The sequence below is a fragment of the Mirounga leonina genome, unplaced genomic scaffold (assembly GCF_011800145.1).
Source record: "Mirounga leonina isolate KUSES-001 unplaced genomic scaffold, KU_Mleo_1.0 Mir_154, whole genome shotgun sequence".
NCBI lineage: Eukaryota > Metazoa > Chordata > Mammalia > Carnivora > Phocidae > Mirounga > Mirounga leonina.
Window position 1 is genome coordinate 29,001,262 of NW_023270389.1, and position 23,002 is coordinate 29,024,263.

General features: G+C 38.1%; 1 protein-coding gene across 1 annotated transcript in view; it reads left to right on the forward strand.

The window, feature by feature from the left end:
• The window catches only part of KIF14 (kinesin family member 14), a 54,877-nt gene extending 35,739 nt beyond the window's left edge, over positions 1-19,138 (forward strand). Inside the window, exons 22-29 of the mRNA XM_035010373.1 lie at positions 3,767-3,861; positions 6,716-6,940; positions 7,129-7,313; positions 10,643-10,801; positions 11,548-11,670; positions 15,426-15,500; positions 16,648-16,786; positions 17,149-19,138. Coding sequence (XP_034866264.1) covers positions 3,767-3,861; positions 6,716-6,940; positions 7,129-7,313; positions 10,643-10,801; positions 11,548-11,670; positions 15,426-15,500; positions 16,648-16,786; positions 17,149-17,528 — 1,381 coding nt within the window. The 3' untranslated portion in view covers positions 17,529-19,138. The remainder of the gene's footprint in view (positions 1-3,766; positions 3,862-6,715; positions 6,941-7,128; positions 7,314-10,642; positions 10,802-11,547; positions 11,671-15,425; positions 15,501-16,647; positions 16,787-17,148) is intronic.
• The last annotated feature ends 3,864 nt before the right edge of the window (positions 19,139-23,002 follow it).

Here is a 23,002-nt window from a genome sequence, read left to right on the forward strand (position 1 = left end):
TTAAACCCATTTATAAAATTTCAAAGAGATGGAACTACTTTAGAGCAACTCTTCCTCCTGTTACCTCTGTTCTATTTGCTTCATGGTAACTGCTAAGGTACAGTAAGAAATAGCCAAGAAATAATAATCGATACATGTTATCTTATATGTTATGTACATAACAGCTGTGTATTTCAAGCTAAGAGAAATACAAAGCATTTCCTTTAAACAGATTCTGAGTTCCTTGAGCATAAGATACACATCTGTATCCCCTACAATGTACTCTAATAAAAAAGTCACAGGCTCATGTCAGAGTCCTAGGTTCTAACTTTTTTTCATTAAGTTTTTAATTTTAATTCCAGTATAATTAGCATACAGTATTATATTAGTTTCAGGTGTATAATAGAGTGATTTATGCCGAGTGCAGCCATGGGCAAGTGACATTACATCTTTAGACTTCAGTTTTCTCATCTATAAGATGGAGACAATAATACATATCTTTTCTACAGAGCCTATTGCTAAGTTTAAGTGAGGTCATATATAAAAACAATTGCTTCTCCTGCTACTTCTACTATGACCACCATGGGACTGATGATGATGTCGTGAAGTAGTTCTAAGGATTAGAGATAAAGTATGTAGAACTCCCACTGCAGTGGATAGGTGTTGAATAAATGGCAGTTCTTATTATTGGGTGCTTGTATGTGCTAAGTAAGATTAAATCGTGGACTACAGAGGGGATCTTATTTCTGATTTAATACCAATAAACAGATAGTGATATCTTCAGGTGATTTATCTTGAGGACTTCAAAACAGTGTTGGGTTCTCCAAAATGAGCTAAAGATGGCCCTTGGGGGAAATTGGGCAGAAGGGCTTGGGGTACTTAAGCTAACCTGGAGTAACATAAACCTCCCAAAAATTCAGACCAGAACTACAAATTCATCAGACGGTGATTTGTAAATCCTGTTAGATTTTATAATACTGGTTTCTTATTATATTTTATTATAAACAGATACAAACTTGGTGTACTTAGAATTATGGATCACAGTATGAGCATTAATAATTAATGAACATCAGGGAGTGACGGGATGAGTGAAATAGGTGAAGGGGATGAAGAGGACGCTTATTGTGATGAACACTGAGCAATATATATAATTGTTGAATCACTATATTGTACACCTGAAACTAATATAACACACTATATGTTAATTATACTTGAATTTTAAAAACTAATTAAAAATAATGAACATAAAAATTTTAGCTTATTGGGGCGCCTGGGTGGCTCGGTCAGTTAAGCATCTGCCTTCGGCTCAGGTTGTGATCCCAGGGTCCAGGGATCGAGCTCCGCATCGGGCTCCCTGCTCGGCGGGAAGCCCGCTTCTCCCTCTCCCACTCCCCCTTGCTTGTGTTCCCTCTCTCTCTGTGTCTCTCTCTGTCAAATAAATAAATAAAATCTTAAAAAAAAAAAAATTTAGCTTATTGAAAGTTGGTGATTTACATCTTATTTTCTGCTAACTTCTAGGTTAATAACTAGGGAACCAACAAAAGTTTAAATTATTACCAAAAAATTAAAACTTCTTTTGATATTTTTTTAAGATGTTGAAATTAGGTGTTTTCATTTGGTAGAGATGTTTTCTTGAGAACTTCTATAATTTAAAAGTATCATATTTAAAAAAAATGAATTGCTCTTGGTCAGAGGCCTTGTATATGAAGTTTCAACCTTGTAAGAATGTTTATGACAGACCTGCAAACTCTGAGAACGCCTGCAGGTAATGGAAACACTGACAGATTCTTAATTATGGAACCACTGCCAGGCAACCATATGCCATAGGCTCTCTGTGACAAAACAGACTGGTTTGGCTGCCTATAAATTTTGATACGTCCTGTGGACGGTTAAAAGTAAAATGCCCCTGAGGTTAAGTAAAAATTCTTTAAAAAGAATGACAAGCATTTTATTTGAGTTTAAACATTGTTTAACTGTGATGGTGTTGGAAGAATAAGTTTTCCTAGTTTAGACTTACTGTAATAATGTACCCTTTCCTGGGGGCACCTGGGTGGCTCAGATGGTTAAACGTCTGCCTTCGGCTCAGGTCATGATCTCAGGGTCCTGGGATCGAGTCCCGCATCGGGTTCCCTGCTCAGTGCAGAGCCTGCTTCTCCCTCTCCCTCTGCCACTCCCTCTGCTTGTGCTCTTCTATCTCTCTGTCAAATAAATAAATAAAATCTTTAAAAAATAAAAATTAAAAAAAAATGTACCCTTTCCTTTCAGACCTAAGCACAAGAAACTGTTACCTTTGAGAATTGATATTTCTTCTTCCTGTTATCATATTGAGAGTTGATATTTCCTCTCCCTGTTATCAGTCATATTTCTGTGTTTTTCATATAGGAATTCATGGGGAAAAATATATTTGAAACATTTAGATGACTACAGATGGAATTGGTTTCTGTTTAGCAGTCTTTTCAACAAATAGTATTTTTCTTTGAGTGGCCGACGGTAATAGAGAGTTCTGTTAGGAAAAAGACTCCAAAGGATCCATCCCCTAGATTTAGATCTAGGTCACAGCTCAAGGAGCTTCACTGATATAATGAGGGCTGGAGTTGGAGTTTAGAAAATTGGCAGATGAATGGCAATCTGGAAGTAGGCTGCTTTTTCCAGTAGCAGTTAGGAAGAAGGAGTAACAGCTAGACAGCCAGTCAGTCACACTCCAGGCAGAGATCTGAGTGGTTTTATAGGCTGAGGGAAAAAGCAGAAAGAGCGAGTGAAGATATCATTCCCTCCGTTTGTGTTACTGCTACACTTCACAGGCATTCTGCTTTTCACACTGTGTAGCAAGTGCTTACTTGAATGTTCATTTACCTAGATCATTTCCTTGTTTAGAATCTTTCCCAGGATATTCTCAGGATAAAATCCAAGCCTCCTTAATTGGCATCCAGGGTCAGCCTCAGGCGGCTGGCGCCTGCACACCCCCACACTACCCCCGCGTTGCTCCTCTCCCCTGTCCTAGACTGCAGTCCTTCTGAATCTCGCTTGGTCCTTACATGCGCCGTACTTTTCTCTTATCATGGGGTCTTCCCACATCCTGGTGCCTGTGTCCGAACCACTCTTCCCTCCTTCCCAAACCTGCCTCTCCGTTTGGCTAACTCCTGTGCATCCTTCAGTGTCATTGTTCCAGGAGGCCCTCCCAACTCCTTGGGCCAGGTCAAGTTCCTCTCCAGCAGAGCATGCTCTGTTCTCGTGACATATCACTTTATTGCACTTATTTGCCTAATTTCTCTCTTTTCCTATGGACCTTAAGTTCAGTGAGCCCAGAAACCATGTTTCCTGTGTTTAACCATAGTATCTAGAGCCTGTAAATAGGAGTATTCTACAAATATGTATTCCATTTAATTAATTTACTATATTCTTAGAATAATACCTATAAATAGTGAAGTTCTTGCTTAATAAACCAAATGAATTTAACTATTTCTTGATGAAAATGTTTCCACAGAAAACACACACCTGCATACCAATTTTCTTTAGAGAATTAAGAATATTCTTTTTTAAAAAAGATTTTATTTATTTATTTGAGAGAGAGCACAAGCAGTGGGGAGGGGCAGAGGGAGAGGGAGAAGCAGAGTCCCCACTGAGCAGGGAGCCCGATATGGGGCTCGATCCCAGGACCCTGGGATCATGACCTGAGCCAAAGGCAGACGCTTAACCAACTGAGCCACCCAGGCACCCCAAGAATATTCTGAATATTATTACTCCATGTAGTACATAACCACTAATCTTATGGTTTATCTTTTTTTAGGAGCAGGAGCTTGATGAAGAATAGAAGAATTTCTGGTTGTTTACATGATATACAAGCCCACCCAATTCAGAATTTGCATTCTTCCCATTCATCAGGTATTTTTTCATCAAATTTTCTTATATACTGAAAAAAGCATCAAGTCCTGGCTCAATTACTACCTTGTTTCATGTTCTTATGCAAATCATTTCATCTTCTACAAGTTTCCATTTTCTTTATAAAGTGAAGGGGGTGGGCTGGGTGGCCCTTTCCATGTCTAAAATTGTGTGCTATGTGATTTATTTCAAAGCCTTTTAGTAGAGTAGCTAATTCAAATGTGAAAAAACGTTTAAAAGAAAAAGCTATAGGAATTTTTCCAGTCATAATTATTTTATGTGAATATGGATTACAACATTAATTTTCCTATAGAGGGGAAATATACATTATATATATGTATGTGTGTATATATATATATATATATATATATACACACACACACACTGCAAATTTGCATGTGTAGCTAGCTACCTGTAATAATTTAAATGCCTACCAGGTGGCAGTGGGTCACTACACAGCAATAAAGAAGAACCAATGACTGTTTCACTCAACAACCTGGATGAATCCCAAAAACATTATATGGAGTGAAAGCAAGCAGATAATAAGTAGATACTGTATGATTATATTTCTATGAAGCTGAAGAACTAATGTATGATGACAGAAGCCAGAGTAGTTCAGAATAGAACAGTGGCTCAAAATGACAGACACCTGTTGGAATGCCATTGTGGACACCTTGTACACGTTGATCTAAGTGGGGGCGTACACACATGTAAAAACGATAAGCTGTAACACTTAAGACATGCACACTTTATAGGCTATATACCTTAGTAAACAAAAAATTAAAGTTACCGTGTAATGTAATAATCTATTTGATAATAGCATTAATGGAATAGAAGTAGTCAGGAAAGAAACTGTAGCTCATCTTGACTTTAAAATAAATTAAGCTTCTTTTTAATCATAAAATTACCTTTTAGGAAGATAATTACTTGTTTAATCTAAGGGAAAACAAAGCAAGGGGTCAGCTTTTTGTTTACCAGCATAATAAAAGGTTATATATCTGTGGTATCAAGTTATTTACTCAGTATTATTTGAGAGTAAGATGTTTTACAAAAGTAATTTTTCCGGATAATTTAAAGCTGTCTTTTTTAAGGGCCATATTTAAAAATTAAATAAAATACAAGAGGTCTTTGCTTGTTTGCAGTTTTCAAAGAGGGAAACAGAAACCACATGTGTCTTTAGTATGAACCTGCCCAGGCAGCCATGGACCTCTGGATGGTGCACAGTGCAGCTCTGGGAAGTTGAGCAAGTGTCCTAACTTCTCACCTTAAGTGCCATACTTTTAACTAGAGTTTTGCAAGGCTTTTTAAAATGTTGATGCTGGATTTTAGAATGCATTAACATCATTATCTTCTTAAACAAAGAATATATTGTTAACTGCTCATGATGACTAGAATATTATCATTATCATCATTATGATACTATTACCCTACAGTGATAGAGCTTTGCATTTTGTTGTTGTTGTTTTTTTAAAGATTTTATTTATTTATTTGAGAGAGAGAATGAGAGAGAGAGCACATGAGGGGGGGGGGTCAGAGGGAGAAGCAGACTCCCTGCCGAGCAGGGAGCCCGATGCGGGACTCGATCCTGGAACTCCAGGATCATGACCTGAGCTGAAGGCAGTCGCCCAACCAACTGAGCCACCCAGGCACCCAAGCTTTGCATTTTGTAACTTTTCTTTTTTTCTCTTCCCAAATCAAATTCTTATCTTTGGTCTAGACTCTTTTTTAAAAATGCTTTTTATTTTGTTTTGTTTTTTTAAGTAAACTCTTCCCCCGAACATGGGGCTCAAACTCACGACCCCGAGATCAAGAGTCACATGCTCTACTGACTGAGCCAGCCAAGCTCCCCTGTTCTAGACCCTTATTAGTCCCCACCCTTTGCCTTTATTCTACCTTCCTTTTAGTTTGCTGTTTAATCATCTATGAACTGGACCGAAAAAATAATCTTGTTTATTAAATGAGAATCATTATACTCATGAGTTAGCATTCCAGTATAAATTATTTCCAGAGGCTCCATATGAGCTCTTCAAACTATTTCCATTTACTTCTGGTTTGGACAGTGCTTAGAAAATTATGCTGAGGGGCGCCTGGGTGGCTCAGTTGGTTAAGCAACTGCCTTCAGCTCAGGTCATGATCCTGGAGTCCTGGGATCGAGTCCCACATTGGGCTCCCTGCTCAGCAGGGAGTCTGCTTCTCCCTCTGACCCTCTTCCCTCTCGTGCTCTCTGTCTCTCATTCTCTCTTTCTCAAATAAATAAATAAAATCTTTAAAAAAAAAAAAAAAGAAAATTATGCTGAAAGTCTGTCTCCCAGAGATGTGATATCTTAACTGTACATAATCACTGGCTTTAGCCTATTTTGATTACAGTATGCCTAGAGAAGAAATCAGTATAAAATAGAGCTATTGAGATAGTCCTTTTAATAGTTTGCTTTAGTATTGCCTACACTTTCAGCTTATGAATTAATTAGATTATTTATATTATGATATTTATATTTATTATGTCTATATTATTTTTCATGTAACTTCCATTGTTTTCACTAATTCAGAGTTTCCTAGGTGTTCCCAAAAAGTAAATAAGGAAGGAGATTAAACCAATGGTTACTTAGTTTATTTGCATTGTCTGTATTGTGGTTGAGGAACTACTAACCTATGGATTGATTCCACTGAGAGATTAATTGACTCCTTTTTAGAATTGTGTTTTCACTTTGGCTTATAGAAATAAGAATGCGTTGAAATAAGAGTAGCCTACTTTGAATTTACTGATCAATGAGTCTATAATATGCTTGCATTAATACGTTTGTTTGGAAATATTGTGCCTGAAAAGTAGGCTTAAGGTGGCTATTTTCTACTGATATAGGCTTACTGGAGAAATCAAGCACTATTTACTCAAGTTCAGCAGAATCTTTTCTTCCTGGAATTTGCAAAGAATTGATTGGGTCATCCTTAGATTTTCTTGGACAGAGTTATGATGAAGAAAAAACCATGGCAGACAGCCTGATTAATAATTTTCTTAAAATTTATCACGGGCTATTTGCCATTTCCAAAGCTCATGAAGAACAAGATGAAGAAAGTCAAGATAACTGTAAGCAACCTTACTGCTTTTATTAATTTACATGAATGATTATTTTCTGCACACTATGTTTTCTTTTGAATGACTGTCACATTTCACATGCATTTTCTGACTATGCTAAAGTGTTTTAATGGTGATCATATATGAGTTCTTTTATCTGGAGATTATTTCTTCCAGTAATTTTCCTTCTTCTTTCAAAGTGTTCTCTTCTGATCGAGCAACCCAGGCATTTACAATCCAGGTCACATGTGCTTTTGAGCAGCTTGTGGTGCTAATCAAACATTGGCTAAATGATACTCCACCTTGTACCAGCACAGCAAGACTTGAAGATGAATTGAGACAAGAGGTTAAAAAACTAGGAGGCTACTTACAATTGTTTTTGCAGGTAAATTGATTTGCTGATTTTCATTTGAAGAATTCATTTATTCAGCAAGTATTTATTGACCTGTCAGCATCTTCCCCAAAATTAGATCTGTAGGATTTTCAGAAGTAATTTCTGTTTTGCAATTCTGAAACTGTGGTTTTCTATAATTGTTTGTTGTTTATGGCCTCTGTGCCAGGCACTAAGAGTTCTCAGTGATTTACAAATATTAACTCATTTAATTCTCGTAACAACTTCAGGAGTGGATACTGTTACTAATCACCACTTTATAAATGAAGAAATGGAGGTGAAGGATATGTAGACAGACTATCCAATGCTACATATATAACCAGTAAGTGATAGAGTTAGGATTTGAACCCAGGCAGTCTTGGGCCTAGAGTTCATGCTCTTTACTATGTGTATGCTTCTATGCTAGTCCTCAGTGATGGCGATGGGGGAAAAGGCGAAGTCTTGCTCTGGTTATGTACTGGGTTTCAGCTCATGCTGAATTAGTGACAAGCCCGGTGGTGTACAGGCAAGGAAAATATATTTTTTTTTCTATTTACCTTCTATCAAGTGAGATTAGACTTGGCTCTGAAGAAGAAGTAAGCTAAAAGCTTACTCTCTGTCATATAAAATCTGGAAGTAGGCATGGTGGCTCTGGTCCACTTCTTTTTTTTTTTTTTTTTAAAGATTTTATTTATTTATTTGACAGAGAGAGACACAGCGAGGGAGGGAACACAAGCAGGGGGAGTGGGAGAGGGAGAAGCAGGCTTTCCCGTGGAGCAGGGAGCCTGATGCGGGGCTCGATCCCAGGACCCTGGGATCATGACCTGAGCCAAAGGCAGATGCTTAACAACTGAGCCACCCAGGCTCCCCTCTGGTCTACTTCTTGAGATCCAAGCTCCTTCCAGTACACCCTTCTACCAAGCCTAAAGTATGGCCCTTTATTTCATGGTCCACCATGTTGGTGGAGCTCTGTCTGAGTTCAGTGCAGCAGGATGGAAGAAGTGACAAAGAAGAGAAGGGCCAAAGAGAAGGGAAGTTTCTGGAAATTTCCATATGACATTTCTCTCTATATATCTTTGGCCAGAATTTCATCATATGACCATATCTAGTTACAAGTATTATTGGGGAATGTACTTTTTATTCTGGACAGCTATATACCTAGTGGAAAATCAAGGATTCTATTACTACAGAAGAAATGGAGAATTTTATATTAGATAATACCTAGTCATCCACCGTTTCAGTGAACTCCTCCATAAGAATTCTTTGAATAGGGGCGCCTGGGTGGCCGAGTCAGTTAAGCATCCAATTCTTGATTTTGGCTCAGGTCATGATCTTAGGGTCATGAGATCAAGCCTTGTGTTAGGCTCTGCGTTCAGTGTGGAGTCTGCTTAGGATTTTCTCTCTCCCTCTCCCTCTGCCCTTACCCTGCTTGTGCATGCATGCACGTACTCTTTCTCTCTAAATAAATAAAATCTTTAAAAAAATGAAGAAAGAAAGAATTCCTTGAATATATGAGGGGAGCCGATATGAAAACACCAAAAGGGATAGGTTTCATTTTTTAAAATGGGTGACTTTGCTTCATAACAAAATGTTCCAGAATGTTTGAACAAATCTTGTGTTTTTGTGCCCACCAAAAGACTTTCTACATTCTATTATTGTAGTAAAAGTTAGTTGTATCAAATACTTCCTTAGTGGGCTATTTACGTGATACGATTTGGAAATGTTTGTTTGAGTAATCTAACTAGTCAAATTGAAATCAAATGTTTATTTTTAATTGTCCATTATTCTTCCCTAGGAGGTTTTTCTGGGTCTCCCCATGACTTGGTTAGGCATTTCTCTTATTTGTTTTTCTGATAATCCTGTACTTCACCTATAATGCCTTTTAATATAACATATTTATAAACCTACACACCTCAATGGGCAGTAACATTTGGGCAGTTAGAGGGGCTAAGAGTCCTTTTTTCACAAGGACTCATCATTATGATAGATGCTCGGTTGGATACTTGTTACTGGATTAATTATAAATTCACACTGGATGAAGGATCACTTTGGATATAAGCAGTGAGGAAAGAGAATGACCCTAGCACAGAGAGGCGGGCTACAAACAGGTATGGGTGAAGTGATAGATGAAGGAAATACTTGGATAGCATAGAGCCATGAAAATGAAAGGGAAGGCTGGCCAGAGAGCAAAGCTGGGGAACAAAAACCTTAGAGTCCGACTTATGCTTGAGCCTGGAGAAGGAAGCTAGTTGAGGGGTTGTGGTGGAAAAGAGAGTGTGAGATATACTTAGTTGGCTCTTAGATTTTAGAGGCAGTTCAGGAACAGAAAAAAACCCAAAACCCACTATTGGCATTTGGAAATCCTTTTTGAATGCATGCTAAATTAGTTCTCTGTCCTTTGGCAAATGCTTAACTTTTTAAGTCTCCCCATTTTCTCATTGGGAAAATAAAAATAACAGTGTCTATCTGGCAAGGTAGAGGACCAGATGGATGGATGTTATAAGAAAGTACCTATTAGAGTAACTGGTAGGTAGTTTCTTTCCTTCTTTTCATTCTCTAGGAAGAACACTTTGAACTTAACTTAGGGGTTATGACCTATAGCCCTATGGGAAATGTTTTATGTAAGGAATCAAGGATGGAGAGAAGAGGTAACTTGAAGGGGAGATTAGACCAAGCTCAGGAGAGACTTAAGTTGGCAAAACTGAATTTAGTAACTATACTTCTTACCTAAGTGGTTTGAGAATTCCTACCTTGTAGCAGTATCATGAGGATGGCCCAGAAAGCAAGCCAAGAAAAGTATTCTGAAGAATCACTACAGTTGGCAGGTAACAGAAAGAAGAGCTTGGGGGGCACCTCCTCATTCCTCTTGGGCATGTGTACTGTGGTGTAGAAGCCTTTTGTTGAAGGGTTGTTTTTCCCCCTTTCACTTCCCTTTCCTCTTTCTTCTCCCCTGAGAAGAGAAAGTATCTTTATTAACCATCTTTCAGATGGCTACTAGGACAGGAAAAGTTCAAAGGCAAAAAAGAGCCACCATATTTTTCCCTTTTTTGGTGTGGACCATTCACTTATTGCTTCTGTCTTCTATCTAGTTGATTGCCTATTTGCCTTAGGTCTCCTACTAGGGTGTAAGGTCTTTGAGGGTAGAAGCTATATCCTAGTCATTTTATTATCGTTAGTAGCTACAGGGTTGCATGTTTTCTGATTCTAACTGAGATTTTTATGAAGCATAGTCACTATATCAATGAATGCAGCATTTGTTTTCTTCAAATTGCTTTTCCGGTCTTTTCTTTACCTCTGTTTGTAATCTCATGTATCTGATATACTGATCCATTTTTGTTTTATAGGGATGTTGTTCAGATATCTCATCAATGGTAAAGGAGGCTCAAAAGAAAATAATCCAAATTGTACAACAAGCTGTAAAGTATGTGGGACAGTTAGCCGTTCTTAAAGGGAGCAAGCTGCATTTTCTGGAAAATAGTAGCAACAAGGCTGCCAGTGTTCAGGTAATTTGGTAATATTAGTTTTGAAAGACTTCATCTGAGGGAACAGTGTAGACTTCTGATAATAGTATCACTAAACATGATAAGCTGTTTTTATTTTAAAATAGTTCATACTTTTAATAATTTGGCAATATGATTTAAACCTGTTTCAATCTAAGTTGGTTAAATGTACTGGATAATTCTGGTTCACTTTGCCTTTTGGATCTTTGCTTTGATGATAGGTACCTACTCTGGAGGGTTTGCTCAGCCAATCAACACATAAAGAACTCTACAATTCTAGAAAATTTGTATTTGCTTGCTTTAAGTATTCATGCCATTGAAAACATAGTATTATATTAGAATGTTACTGTAGTCTAGCAACACAGCGTCCTAAGATGACATTCTTTTTTTTTTTTTTTAATTTAAATTTTACTTAGTTAACATACAGTGCAATATTGGTTTCTGGAGTAGAACTCAGTGGTTCATCACTTACATACAACACCCAGTGCTCATCACTAGTGCCCTCCTCAATACCCATCACCCATCTAGCCCACCTCCCTCAGACAGATATCCGTTATTACATGTTATATGTGGAATGCTAGATTACAGATTTTCTTATAGACTGTTTTTATTCCAGCCTTAGTTGAATTTAATAAACTTGGAACTTACTATAGTCCTAAAATAAGCAGAAAATATAACTTAATTATTTTATATATATTTTTAAATATAAAACCTGGGTTTTCCACTTAATGCTTAAAAACTTTTTCTAGGAGGATTTCATGGATGCTCTTTGTGATGGTATAGGCTTAGGAATGAAGATCCTATTAGATTCTGGAGTAGAAAAAGCAAAGGAACTTCAGCATGAACTCTTAAGGCGATGTACCCAAAATGAGGTAAGAGGAATAAAAGAACATTCTATATAGTACCAGATGGTCTATAAAGTTGATTTTAAAAAAATAGTTTAATTCAACCAAATTGGATTCTTATAAATTTATGTATTTTAATTTGTGTCCGATTATATTTTTTATTGAAAAGCCTGACTGTGATCATTATGTCATGGTGCTATTTCCCCAAGTTACTCTTGAGTTACTGCGGCCTCTGTTCTGTACTTTCGCTAGGTCTGTCAGTTATTGTCTGTGCGCAGTCTGTGGAGAAACTCCAGAGCAGAATGGAGTATGGCAGTGACATCTAGTGTTCACTTTCTGCTTGTCTGTTTCTTCCTCATCTTTTCTGCTTAAGAATGCAAACTACCGTTTATTGATCTAATATTTTAAACTAAATATTTTGCCAGAGGCATTCACATCTGTTATTTCATATCAAGGTACAGAATCAACAAAGATTTGAGTGACCTCCTAAGATATGCTTCCTCCCCACCCTCTCCAGCTAACTGACATTAAAGCATAAAACCAGTCGCTGTCTTAGAGGTGGCACTGTGTTTAAAACCTATCTGTCATTTTTCAGTGATCATTTATCAAGTCGATGCTCTGACTCTGTTTCTTCACCTGTCATGTGTAATAATACTTACGTCCTAGGTTGTGAGTCATTTATTTATTAAATAATCTCCCAGCACATGTATGAGACTAGGTGCTCTACATAGAACAGTGGTGAACCTCCCCACTTTGCAAGGGAGGAATTATTTGTGTTCCTGTGCATTTCACTGAGCTGCAGGACCTTGTCCAGTCGTCCTGAGCCAGGGTTTTATATTCTACCTACTTGATTGACTCCGAAACTCAGCATGCTACAAAAATCAGGTTTGTAAATCATTGTTCATGTTAACTTTCTTTATTGAGAGTTATTATTAGTGAATTGGGGACTCAGAAGATGAGTTCCAATCTTTGTGGCAGTGAGTCTCAGAGCCCTGGCTGTTCTAGAATCTCGTTGTAAACTTCTTGGTAAAACTGTCTCTGCCCTTTCCTGTCTTTTTCTGGAGTCCGTCAGCTGTGATGGAACTGCCCGGGGGATATTGTGTTTGCTGACTCATCCCCACCAGGGTGGGTACTCATTTACATACATACTGATTGATCTAGGAAAGTCAGTCAGGTGGAGGACCGTTAGCTTCCACCCCTCTGACTCCTTTCCAGGACAGCATCGACTAAGTTAGATATTTTTTTTTCCTTTTAGAAAAACGTTTTCATTAATGTGTGTCTAGTTTCCTTATCAGGGGAGAAATCTTCCATGTAAGCCAGAGGGGATCTCCATCCCTTTCCTCAGACTAAAGGGCTACATGGGTTCATCTCTGCCCAAACTGGCTCCAAACTGGAAAACTACTGAACGTTAAATTGCCCTCCTACTTCCTGTGTAGCCATGAGCTGCTTACCTGGGCCTCACTTGTTTCATTTAAAAAGTGAGGATGGGCGCCTGGGTGGCTCAGTCGTTAAGCGGCTGCCTTGGGCTCAGGTCATGATCCCAGGGTCCTGGGATCGAGCCCCGCATCAGGCTCCCTGCTCTGCAGGAAGCCTGCTCCTCCCTCTCCCACTCCCCCTGCTTGTGTTCCCTCTCTCGCTGTGTCTCTCTCTGTCAAATAAATAAATAAAATCTTTAAAAAATAATAAAAAATAAATTAAAAAAAGTGAGGATGGTCATACGTACTTCATAAGATTATTCTGAGAATTATGTGAAATTAAGAACAGTGGACAGGAAAATGCAAGACACAGTGCCCGGCCGATCTTAGCTGCCTCAGCTTGCTTGTGCTTGTTCTCTCTGTATGTTTGCCTTTCTCACTTCGTGTTATTTTGTTTTTAAAATAAAAACGCATTCAAAAGGAGCTCATTTTGCCGTGAAATCAAGATACGTGGGTCTAGTCCTGTTCCAGGAGACGTGAGGCTGATTTCAGTTCTGTAATGCAACTTTGAAGACAGTGGGCTCATACCGCCCACTGCAGGCATCTCCAGCTGGGGTTGTGCCCAGCAGCGGGACCATTTATCCCTCAAACACTATCAAAGTAGAATTTCCGCCGGCAGTAAGTGCAAGAGGGTATAGAATAAGCCCGTGAAAAGCAGAGGCGAAGTAATGCATGTGAATGTGCTTATTAGTACGCAGTAGAGCAGGGTGCGGATGTTAGCTTACCCAGCTAAAGGGTCAGGCCCGTCTGGCATAAAATTCGTATTATCGGCCTCTTCATGAGACTTCTCCCTCCCTTCCTCTCATTTTCTTTCTCTCATTTTCTATATCCCACAGCTGTTTAGTTATGGTGGGGTTTTAGCTTATCATATTCTTAGAAACAAAGAATCTGAAGAAATAGAAATGGGTTCAAACATAAGGCATTGGAGTTATAATTGTAAAGCTGGAGCCAGGGGAAAAAAAGAATTTGTGTGTTCCTTTCTTTTACCACAAAGAGGAAATTTAAGTTAGACCTAGGGAAGAACTGTGTGGGTAAAGCCAATTAAATTCTTTAACACCATCCCCTGGCAGAAATTAAGTGAGAAGTTACCTTAGGGGGGGAGCATTGAGCAGTACAAAAGCAAAGACTTCAAATTGCGACTGGGGGTTCCCACCCTGATTCTGGGTCTTAGGAGCTTGGAATCTGTTTTCTTATTTGTAAACGGAAGACAATTGCATATGCAGCATAGAATTATGATTGAGAAGCAAATAATAAAACACGGAAGTGAAATCACTCGGACATAGGAAGACAAATACTGTATGATCTCACTTATATGTGGAATCTAAAAAAAAAAAAATCAAAAAACCTTAACTCATAGAAACATGGAAACAGAACACTTTAGTGGTTACCTGAGGCGAGGGTGGGGGGTGGAGGTGGGGGTGGTACGACAAATGAGTGCAGGTGGTTCAAAAATACCAGCTTCCGGCTATAAGATAAAGAAGCCCTGGGGATGTAATGTACAACATGGTGATGATAGTTAGTAATACTACTATGTTGTATATTTGAAAGTTGCTAAGAGAGTCGATCTTAAAAATTCTCATCGCAAGAAAAAAAATTGTAACTCTGAAGTAATGGATGTTAACTAAACTTATTGTGGTGATGGGACGCCTGGGTGGCTCAGTTGGTTAAGCGACTGCCTTCGGCTCAGGTCATGATCCTGGAGTCCCAGGATCGAGTCCCGCATCAGGCTCCCTGCTCGGCAGGGAGCCTGCTTCTGCCTCTGACCCTCCCCCCTCTCATGTGCTCTCTCTCTCTCATTCTGTCTCAAATAAATAAAAAAAAATCTTAAAAAAAAAACAAAACAAAAAAACTTATTGTGGTGATCATTTTGCAGTATATCGAATCATTATGTTGTACAGTTTTAAACTAATAAGAGTGTTATGTGTCAAATATATCTTAATGAAACTGGGGAAAATGTATATATAGTTCTTAGAGCATAATATTTGCTGGATATATTAGTTACCCTCTTCCAAGGGAGTCTTGGAAATTTCATTCCTATAGATATTTGAATGTTAAGACAAAATGCTGTTATTATCACAAACATCAGAGTGTGTCTATATTTAATGTAGAATCAATGTGCAATTTATTTTGAAAGAAATTCTGCTTACATGATTTAGGTACTCCAGCTATTTAATTGCAGTCCCCATAACAGAACTTGAGTCTTTTGACTTATTAGACTAAAATTCTTCCCTGTTTCGTCCCATAGAGTTCTAGGATCTTTAAACTTTTAAATAATTATATAATAAAATATGTTAATATTCTCTATAGGTTGCCAAACAGATGAAAGCTAAAGCCATGGGATTGATTGGATGTCTTGAAAACATGTTTGCTGAGTGGAAAACAGTAAGAGAAGCTTTAATGTTTACTTTTGTTTGGTGTATTTTAGCATTTCATTAGGTTTAAGTATAGATATATGTTTCTTTCAGTTTTTATCCTTAGCCAGGTAACTCCTTTGTGCATGGTTAGTTGAAGCATGTATCATAGCTCTCTAGCTACTTCCTCTTGGATGTCGTAACTTATTTGTTTTAGTAATAGATAAGATATTGTATAGAGATTGATTAATATTAATGTATTTTATCTATTTCTTACTGCTACTGGTTTAGTAACTGTCAGCTTTTCTTGGGATAGTCATTGGCTAAAAAACTGTGTTTAATAATCAATATGCTTAAAGATTTTAAAATATAGGTGAATTAGACAAATTATTTTATTTTATTATTTTTTTTAAAGATTTTATTTATTTATTTGAGAGAGAGAGAATGAGAGAGAGAGAGCACGAGAGGGAAGAGGGCAGAGGGAGAAGCAGACCCCCTGCTGAGCAAGGAGCCCAATGTGGGACTCGATTCCGGGACTCCAGGATCATGACCTGAGCTGAAGGCAGTCGCTTAACCAACTGAGCCACCCAGGCGCCCCAAATTATTTTATTTTCATGTTACAAGTAAATAGAAAAATATAAACTCAGTATATAATCAATGTGTCAAAAAGGAGTGAAATATCTATGGCTTGAAAATTTTTATTTAAAAATAAATGGGAGATATGTAAAGTTGAACTCTAAAAAATTAAATAAATTTATCTTTTATGATATTGGATAATAAAGGCTACTGTTGTTTTATTTTATTCCCATGTAATATAATAATTGGACTTTGATTTAAAATTAATTTAAAATTCTTGGGGCCCTGGCTTAGTCAGTAGGGCATGCAATTCTTGATCTCAGGGTTGTGAGTTCAAGCCCCACACTGGGCATAAAGCTTAGTTAAAAAAAAAATTTTTTTTTTTAAATAAAATTAATTTAAAATTCTTATTTCTTTTAAAAACAGTAATTGTTAATATTGTATTTTGGTCTTGCTTGTGGAAACAGAACTAAGCACTGGTGAGGAGAGTAAACTCATTCTCTTTCCTGAAGATAAGATTCTGGTGATTAAAATTGTGTTGACTAAGCCTTACTGTCATGTAGCTTATTATATATTTTTAAAAATATTAACTTTATTTACAGAAAAGTTTCAGAACTGAACTACAACAAGAAAATTCTGGATACCAAGATTTGAAGAAGATGGTTAATCTTGCACCAGAATTCCTGAAGTTAAAACATTGCTTAGAGCAAACTATTCAAATTATTATTTCTGCACTGAGAGGTATATACTCCAGACAGAATTTGTAATTAATCAAAATTTTATAGTTTAAGAACTCTCAGACATCTTTTCATTTCTAGTCTAATTCATTAACTAAAGTCTAATTAATGCTACTTCCTTGACATTAATTACCAATATAGGAACTTGTATGGTCGTATTCTCACTTAATATATATAAGTACTTTGCCTAAATAATTAGATCCTAAAAAACCAGGTATTTATTTAGCAGATAAGCTGAGTAATCTTAAATAGTTTAGATTTATCTTGACAGGGTTACTTTGACCTAAAACATATGTAGAGTCATATAAGAGTAATAAATACCTCATGAAAAATGAAAAATTTAATGAACTTTTTCTTCTTGCTTAGGATTCCACAGTGACAAAAATCTTCTCAAGAATTGTGTTGAAAGTCTTTGCAACTTGGCCAAGGATCTTCATGATGACTTGAACATGCGCTCTACTTCTCTTGACAGCTGTGAGAAGAAAATACCTCAAGTTGGCCATGGGGGACTAGAATCTCTAGTCAAGTCACTCCTCTTATGTTTTGAATCTGAAGAAAGACCTGATTTGTTGAATCCCTGGGAAACGTGTAACCAAAATACCAGAGAAGAAGGACAACAATCTAAATCAAGCAGGACCGACTCTGTTAGGAATAAAGGTGTACCAAAGCAAGTGTATGAACTCCATGGCTCGTCCCCAGCAGTGACCGCAGAGGACAGCGCACCCATTAGGATTCAGTGGGTTTGAATTCCGATATGTAGGCACTTTATGACCATCCATGAAAGAGAGAGAACACTGGGTAGGCAATTTTCCTTACGTAGGAGAATATAAAAAGCAGGAAATCAGCATAAATGTTTCAGAGAAGTCCATATCTGTTTGGTGGCCTTCCATTGGGAATGGAGAGTGTAAGCATTATGGAATCCCAATTTCAGAATGTGCATTCAGAAGTTTCTCGGCAGACGATTTTAAATAGGCATTCACGGTATTGGAACATGGTGGCAGGAGAATGAAATCAGGAGTTCGAAAACAAGTGAATGGTCATTTCTCCAGTTTCTCATTGCCTTGAATTTTAAATGTTTGGTTTTCACATTGACATATTATCTCTGGTTGGTTCTTCAGCTTGTTTGTAAATGGTTACTATAATTCTTATAAGTTATTTTCTCTTGAGTGGAAACACATGAATAATCAGTTACCTTTATGCCTGTGCCCTCTCTCCTCTGCAAACAGCTACAATGAGGTTTATGGTGAAATTGCCAATGTAGTAATAACTAAGGCAGCTCAACTTGCAGTGTTATATCTGAGACTGTTTTTCTTGAAAGGTTAACTGGTTGCCATTTTGAATAGTGTGTTCAAGGGCAGTTTCCTTTTCTTTCCAAATAGAAGTAGTTACCTAAATATAGTATAACTATATGTTAATAAAATGTCTTGCTGATATAGTAGTTCACTATGTTATCTATGTTCCATAATGGGGCTGTATGAATATAGTTTAAAACCAATTAAATATTGCCAGAATCACACTCACCTTTTGAATGGGGTTAGGAAATCAGGGGCTGGACCTTTTCTTGATAATGCTTGTTTTGTTAAAGGTGTAATGAAAGTGTTTGTACAGGATTTGGTAAAGATTAAAGATCCTTTTCCTATATCACAGTTTAAAGAAACCTTGATTCGGAATCAAGTAACAAAGAGAATATTCTCCTTTTGGGATCTTTCATTAAGGAAATAGTTTGACGTTTTTGACCACAAGCATATGTGTAGTTTGGAAAGATACTGAGTGATTCTGCTTGGGTGATATTGAGCAGTTCCTGGAGAATAATTCTTTTAAATAAACAGATCTTCTTCATGTGCCCTTTTCACTTGCAGATATCACTCGTACATTTGGCCTGACGAGTGAAAATCGGACATGAGTAGCATGAATAAATTCGGTAACTGCCTTGCTGGGAAGAGATTGTGGATAATACTGGTTACTGTAGACAGAACAATGTTAATAAACCATGTGCTGTGTTGCCAGGTGCAGTGTTAGCAAATTTGCTTTAATTTTCTTTCTCTCTCTCTTTTTTTTTTTCCTTTTCTTTCCGGCATTTGAGTTTGTATTCTTTCTGAAGTGCTAAACATATTTTTAAATAGTCAGTGTTCTGCCAAGTGGCACCTTTGCTATCAAGTTTCATGAAGTATCGATGTACATATAGGAACTTTGCCTGAACGTTGTACTTCTTGGAAGAACTTTCTAAAGTATCAACACAGTAGTTTTCATCTTAATGTTTGGTACTTAATCTTTACTTCCTGCTTTCTAAACTCATGACTTCATTGGTCAGAAACCTATTAGTGTCTTTGTAAAATTTTGTATATATATATATATATATATTTATACTTTTAAGTAACTTGTTATACAGTATTCAAATGAATGATGAAAATATATTTGCTATTAGAATCATGTGCACTGATAAATGTTATAAAGAGAATGCCTTTAATAAATCTTATTGGCTTCAGAATTATCTCTTGGTCTCAGGTTTTTTTATTTTATATTGATTTTCTTCTTATTTTATTTCTGACTCAAAATTGCCATAATAGCTCTGCTTTGATAATAGTTATACTAGTTACATCATAGTTATATATATACCTATATAAATATAGTTATAGAGATATAGTTATACTGGTATTACAAATCAAACAAATAATTAGGCAATACTAACCAATAATAATATTATTATGACAACCACTTAGATTTTTTTTCTTTCAACATTGTTCTGCCTCTTCGCAGCTGGTTGTCTGGAATAGCTTTATCCCCATGTGCTGTAGTGGAAAGAGCATGAGCTTTGGAGTTTGACGCATTTTTCACACACTTGAACTATGAATCCCAGCGAGGCTAGTTAATAACCAAATGACCTTAGACAAGTTGCTTGCTGTCTTCTTGCCCATTTCCTCATCTGCAGAAAGAAAAGTAATACCCACCTCATGGACTCCCTGAGCATTAAATGGGAAAAATGTAGGAATAGGTCCTGGCAAGCAGTGGACCGTTTGTAAATGTTAGTGTCTGTCCTTTCCCATTATGGGCCATGAAACCCTCATCATCACACGTACAGGTCACACTGGGTGCAAGGCTGTGCTGTGGATGACAGTCTGCCAGGAAGCCAAGTTGTACTGCAACCCTGTAAACATGGCATACTTGAAAATATATCTGCTACCATTAGGTTCTGTATTAATAAAAGGAAGTAAACAGTATCCCACCGGCCTTAAGGAAGGTTCTGTGTGATGGAGGTATGTCCTTCAGGAGGTTCCTCCGAAATTTTTGGCAAAATATTATTTAGTTAACTGATTAGCATTTTTAAATTTGCAGTGCCTAGGGCACCTGGGTGGCTCAGATGGTTAAGCGTCTGCCTTCGGCTCAGGTCATGATCCCAGGGTCCTGGGATCGAGTCCCGCATCGGGCTCTCTGCTCAGTGGGGAGCCTGCTTCTCCCTCTGCCTCTCTCTCTGTCTCTGATGAATAAATAAAATCTTTTTTTTTTTAAGATTTTATTTATTTATTTGAGACAGAGAGAATTAGAGACAGAGAGCATGAGAGGGAGGAGGGTCAGAGGGAGAAGCAGACTCCCTGCCGAGCAGGGAGCCCGATGCGGAACTCGATCCTGGGACTCCAGGATCATGACCCGAGCCGAAGGCAGTCGCTCAACCAACTGAGCCACCCAGGTGCCCGAATAAATAAAATCTTAAAAAAAAAAAAAAAAAAAAAAAATTGCAGTGCCTAACTATGTGCCAATAACGATTTTGAGGTTTTATCTAAATATGGAAAGTAAGAGTTTGTTTATCACAGAAGAGGGGGAAGGTGTCAGTTTGGTTGGGTTAAAAGAAGATTGATCTGTTCAGCTTCTTGTGCATGATTCAACAAGGAAGCTTGTGCTCTGGATTTAGCAAGTTACAGTCGTTGCATGATATAATCAAGACTGGATTTTTTTCATCTTTCTTCTTTTAACCATTATTGGCTTATGGGTTTTTTAAAAGAAGGGGAGTATGAGCATTTAGTTTAATATCATCTGATAGCTAGGTTCATTCCACTTATTCCAATAATTATTTATTCAGTGCCAGGCATACTTCTAGTGCAAAGTCATAGAAACATGAAAAAAAAAAAACCAAAACAAAAAACCCTTAGATTGCCTCAAATCCCGGACTTGTGAAAGACCCTATTTGTTGGATCCCCAGTTGTTCATAACGTTGTACTTTCTCAGTGCAGAAGACCTTTCACCACACTGAAGTTGAAACACAGGAGAACCACCACAGTGTTACTGATTGATTCAAGAAAGAATTCAGGAGGATACCGTTTTGATTAAGCACATGGCTATTCCCATTTCCCATTGCCAAATGGCCCAGAGTTCAGATGCTCATAGATTTTTAAGAATTTGAGAGGAAATTCACAGTCCTTTCTAAGAAGGAATCATGCTTTTGTTTCTCCGGCTCATTTCGGTGTAAACATCTGAATTTGTCTACATCATCAAGCATCTGCCCTTCAGGGGCCCTCATTTTCAAGAGGAACAGATTGAGCTATTCACTAAAAAGATGGGGAATCTCTGACATTTTGAAAATGGGTATGACCTCTTATAACCCTTCTCCTTTTCTGTCTTTCAAGGCCTCCCCCCCCCCCCATTTTGGATGCTGTACCGTGAAGTCACCGTTGACTTCTCTTCTCTTCCAGCCACTCCATCGCTGGCTGCCCCCACCCACCCTCCTGAAACTGCTCTCACTAAGGTCGTTGGCAATCTTCTAACTGCAAAATCCAAAGCAATTTTTCAGTCTTCATCTTACTTGATTGCTTCCTCTCTTTAGAGATTCTTTCCTCCCCTGGGGGTGCTTGGGTGGCTCAGTCAGTTAAGTGTTGGACTCTTGGTTTTGGCTCAGGTCATGATTTCAGGGTTGTGAGATTCTGCCTTGCCTCAGGCTCCGCACTCAGCATGGAGTCTGCTTGAGATTCTCTCTCCCTTTGCCTCTCCCCTCAAATAGATAAAATCTAAAAAAAAAATAAAAATAAATTATTTCCTCCCATGTCCCCTATAACAGAAAATTCTGGCTGCTTCTACCTCCCTGATTGGTTTTTCATTTTTTTCAATTCCATGTATTTCTCATCGTCCACCAATCCTTTTAAATACTAGTGTTCCCGAGGATTCTGTGCCTAGTGACCTCCTCTTTGAAGTTTACTTGCTCTCCCTAAGGACAGCTGAATAGTGTAGCTGTTGAAGATGCAGGTTCTAGAGGCTCTGCCAGTCACTCCCCCATATCCTGGCTGCTTCCTTACCAGAGGTAGAAGGTACACAGTGAGCTTTGTCCTAGGTGACTTAGTGGATGGTGGCGTTTTCAACAACAATACAGGCAGAACTAGATTTAAGGGGTGAGGGGGATGAGGTGATTTTTTAGATACATTTCAATTTAAGGTGGCTGTAGTACCACCAGGTAGACAAGCTGAATTAGAGCGCTCAAGAGAGGGGCGCCTGGGTGGCTCAGTCAGTTAAGCGTCTGCCTTTGGCTCAGGTCATGATCCCAGGGTCCCGGGATCGAGTCCTGCATCGGGCTCCCTGCTCAGCAGGGACTCTGCTTCTCCCTCTCCCTCTGCCCTTCCCCCTGCTCACACACTCTCTCTCTCCCAAATAAATAAAATATTAAAAAAAAAAAAAAAAGAGTGCTCAAGAGAAAGAAATGTGAATTTGGGAGTATCCACTCACACATGGTGGTTGAAACTGCTCAAGTGTGAAATCCATCAATAATTGTGGCTGACTTTGCTTGAGTTACCATACATTGGGTTTGCCAGGCTAACCGCTGTAGCCGCGTTATCTGTTCACCCTCACACCCATGACTCTATCAGGTAGGGACTGTTATTATCATCATTTTAGAAAGGAAAAGCTGATTTCTATCCCAACAGATTAGTTTGCCTTCTCCTTGGACTTCATGTAAATGGAATTATACGGTGTGTGCCCCTGTGTCTGGTTTCTTTCACTCAACACAATGTTTTGCGGTTCATGCAGGCTCGTATGTGAGTCAGCACTCCAGCCCTTGCTACTGCTCAGGAGTATCGAGTATTCCGTGTGTTCTGCTCCCAACGGTTCAGCCCTTCACCTGTTGATGGACACGGGAGTTCTTTGCAGTTTGGCCATTTGCCCACGTGGATCTCATGTTTTTCTCTATTTCAGTGTGGGACTTCGCTCAAGCTCTACTTTTAGGATTGGAAAGGGCTCTTCT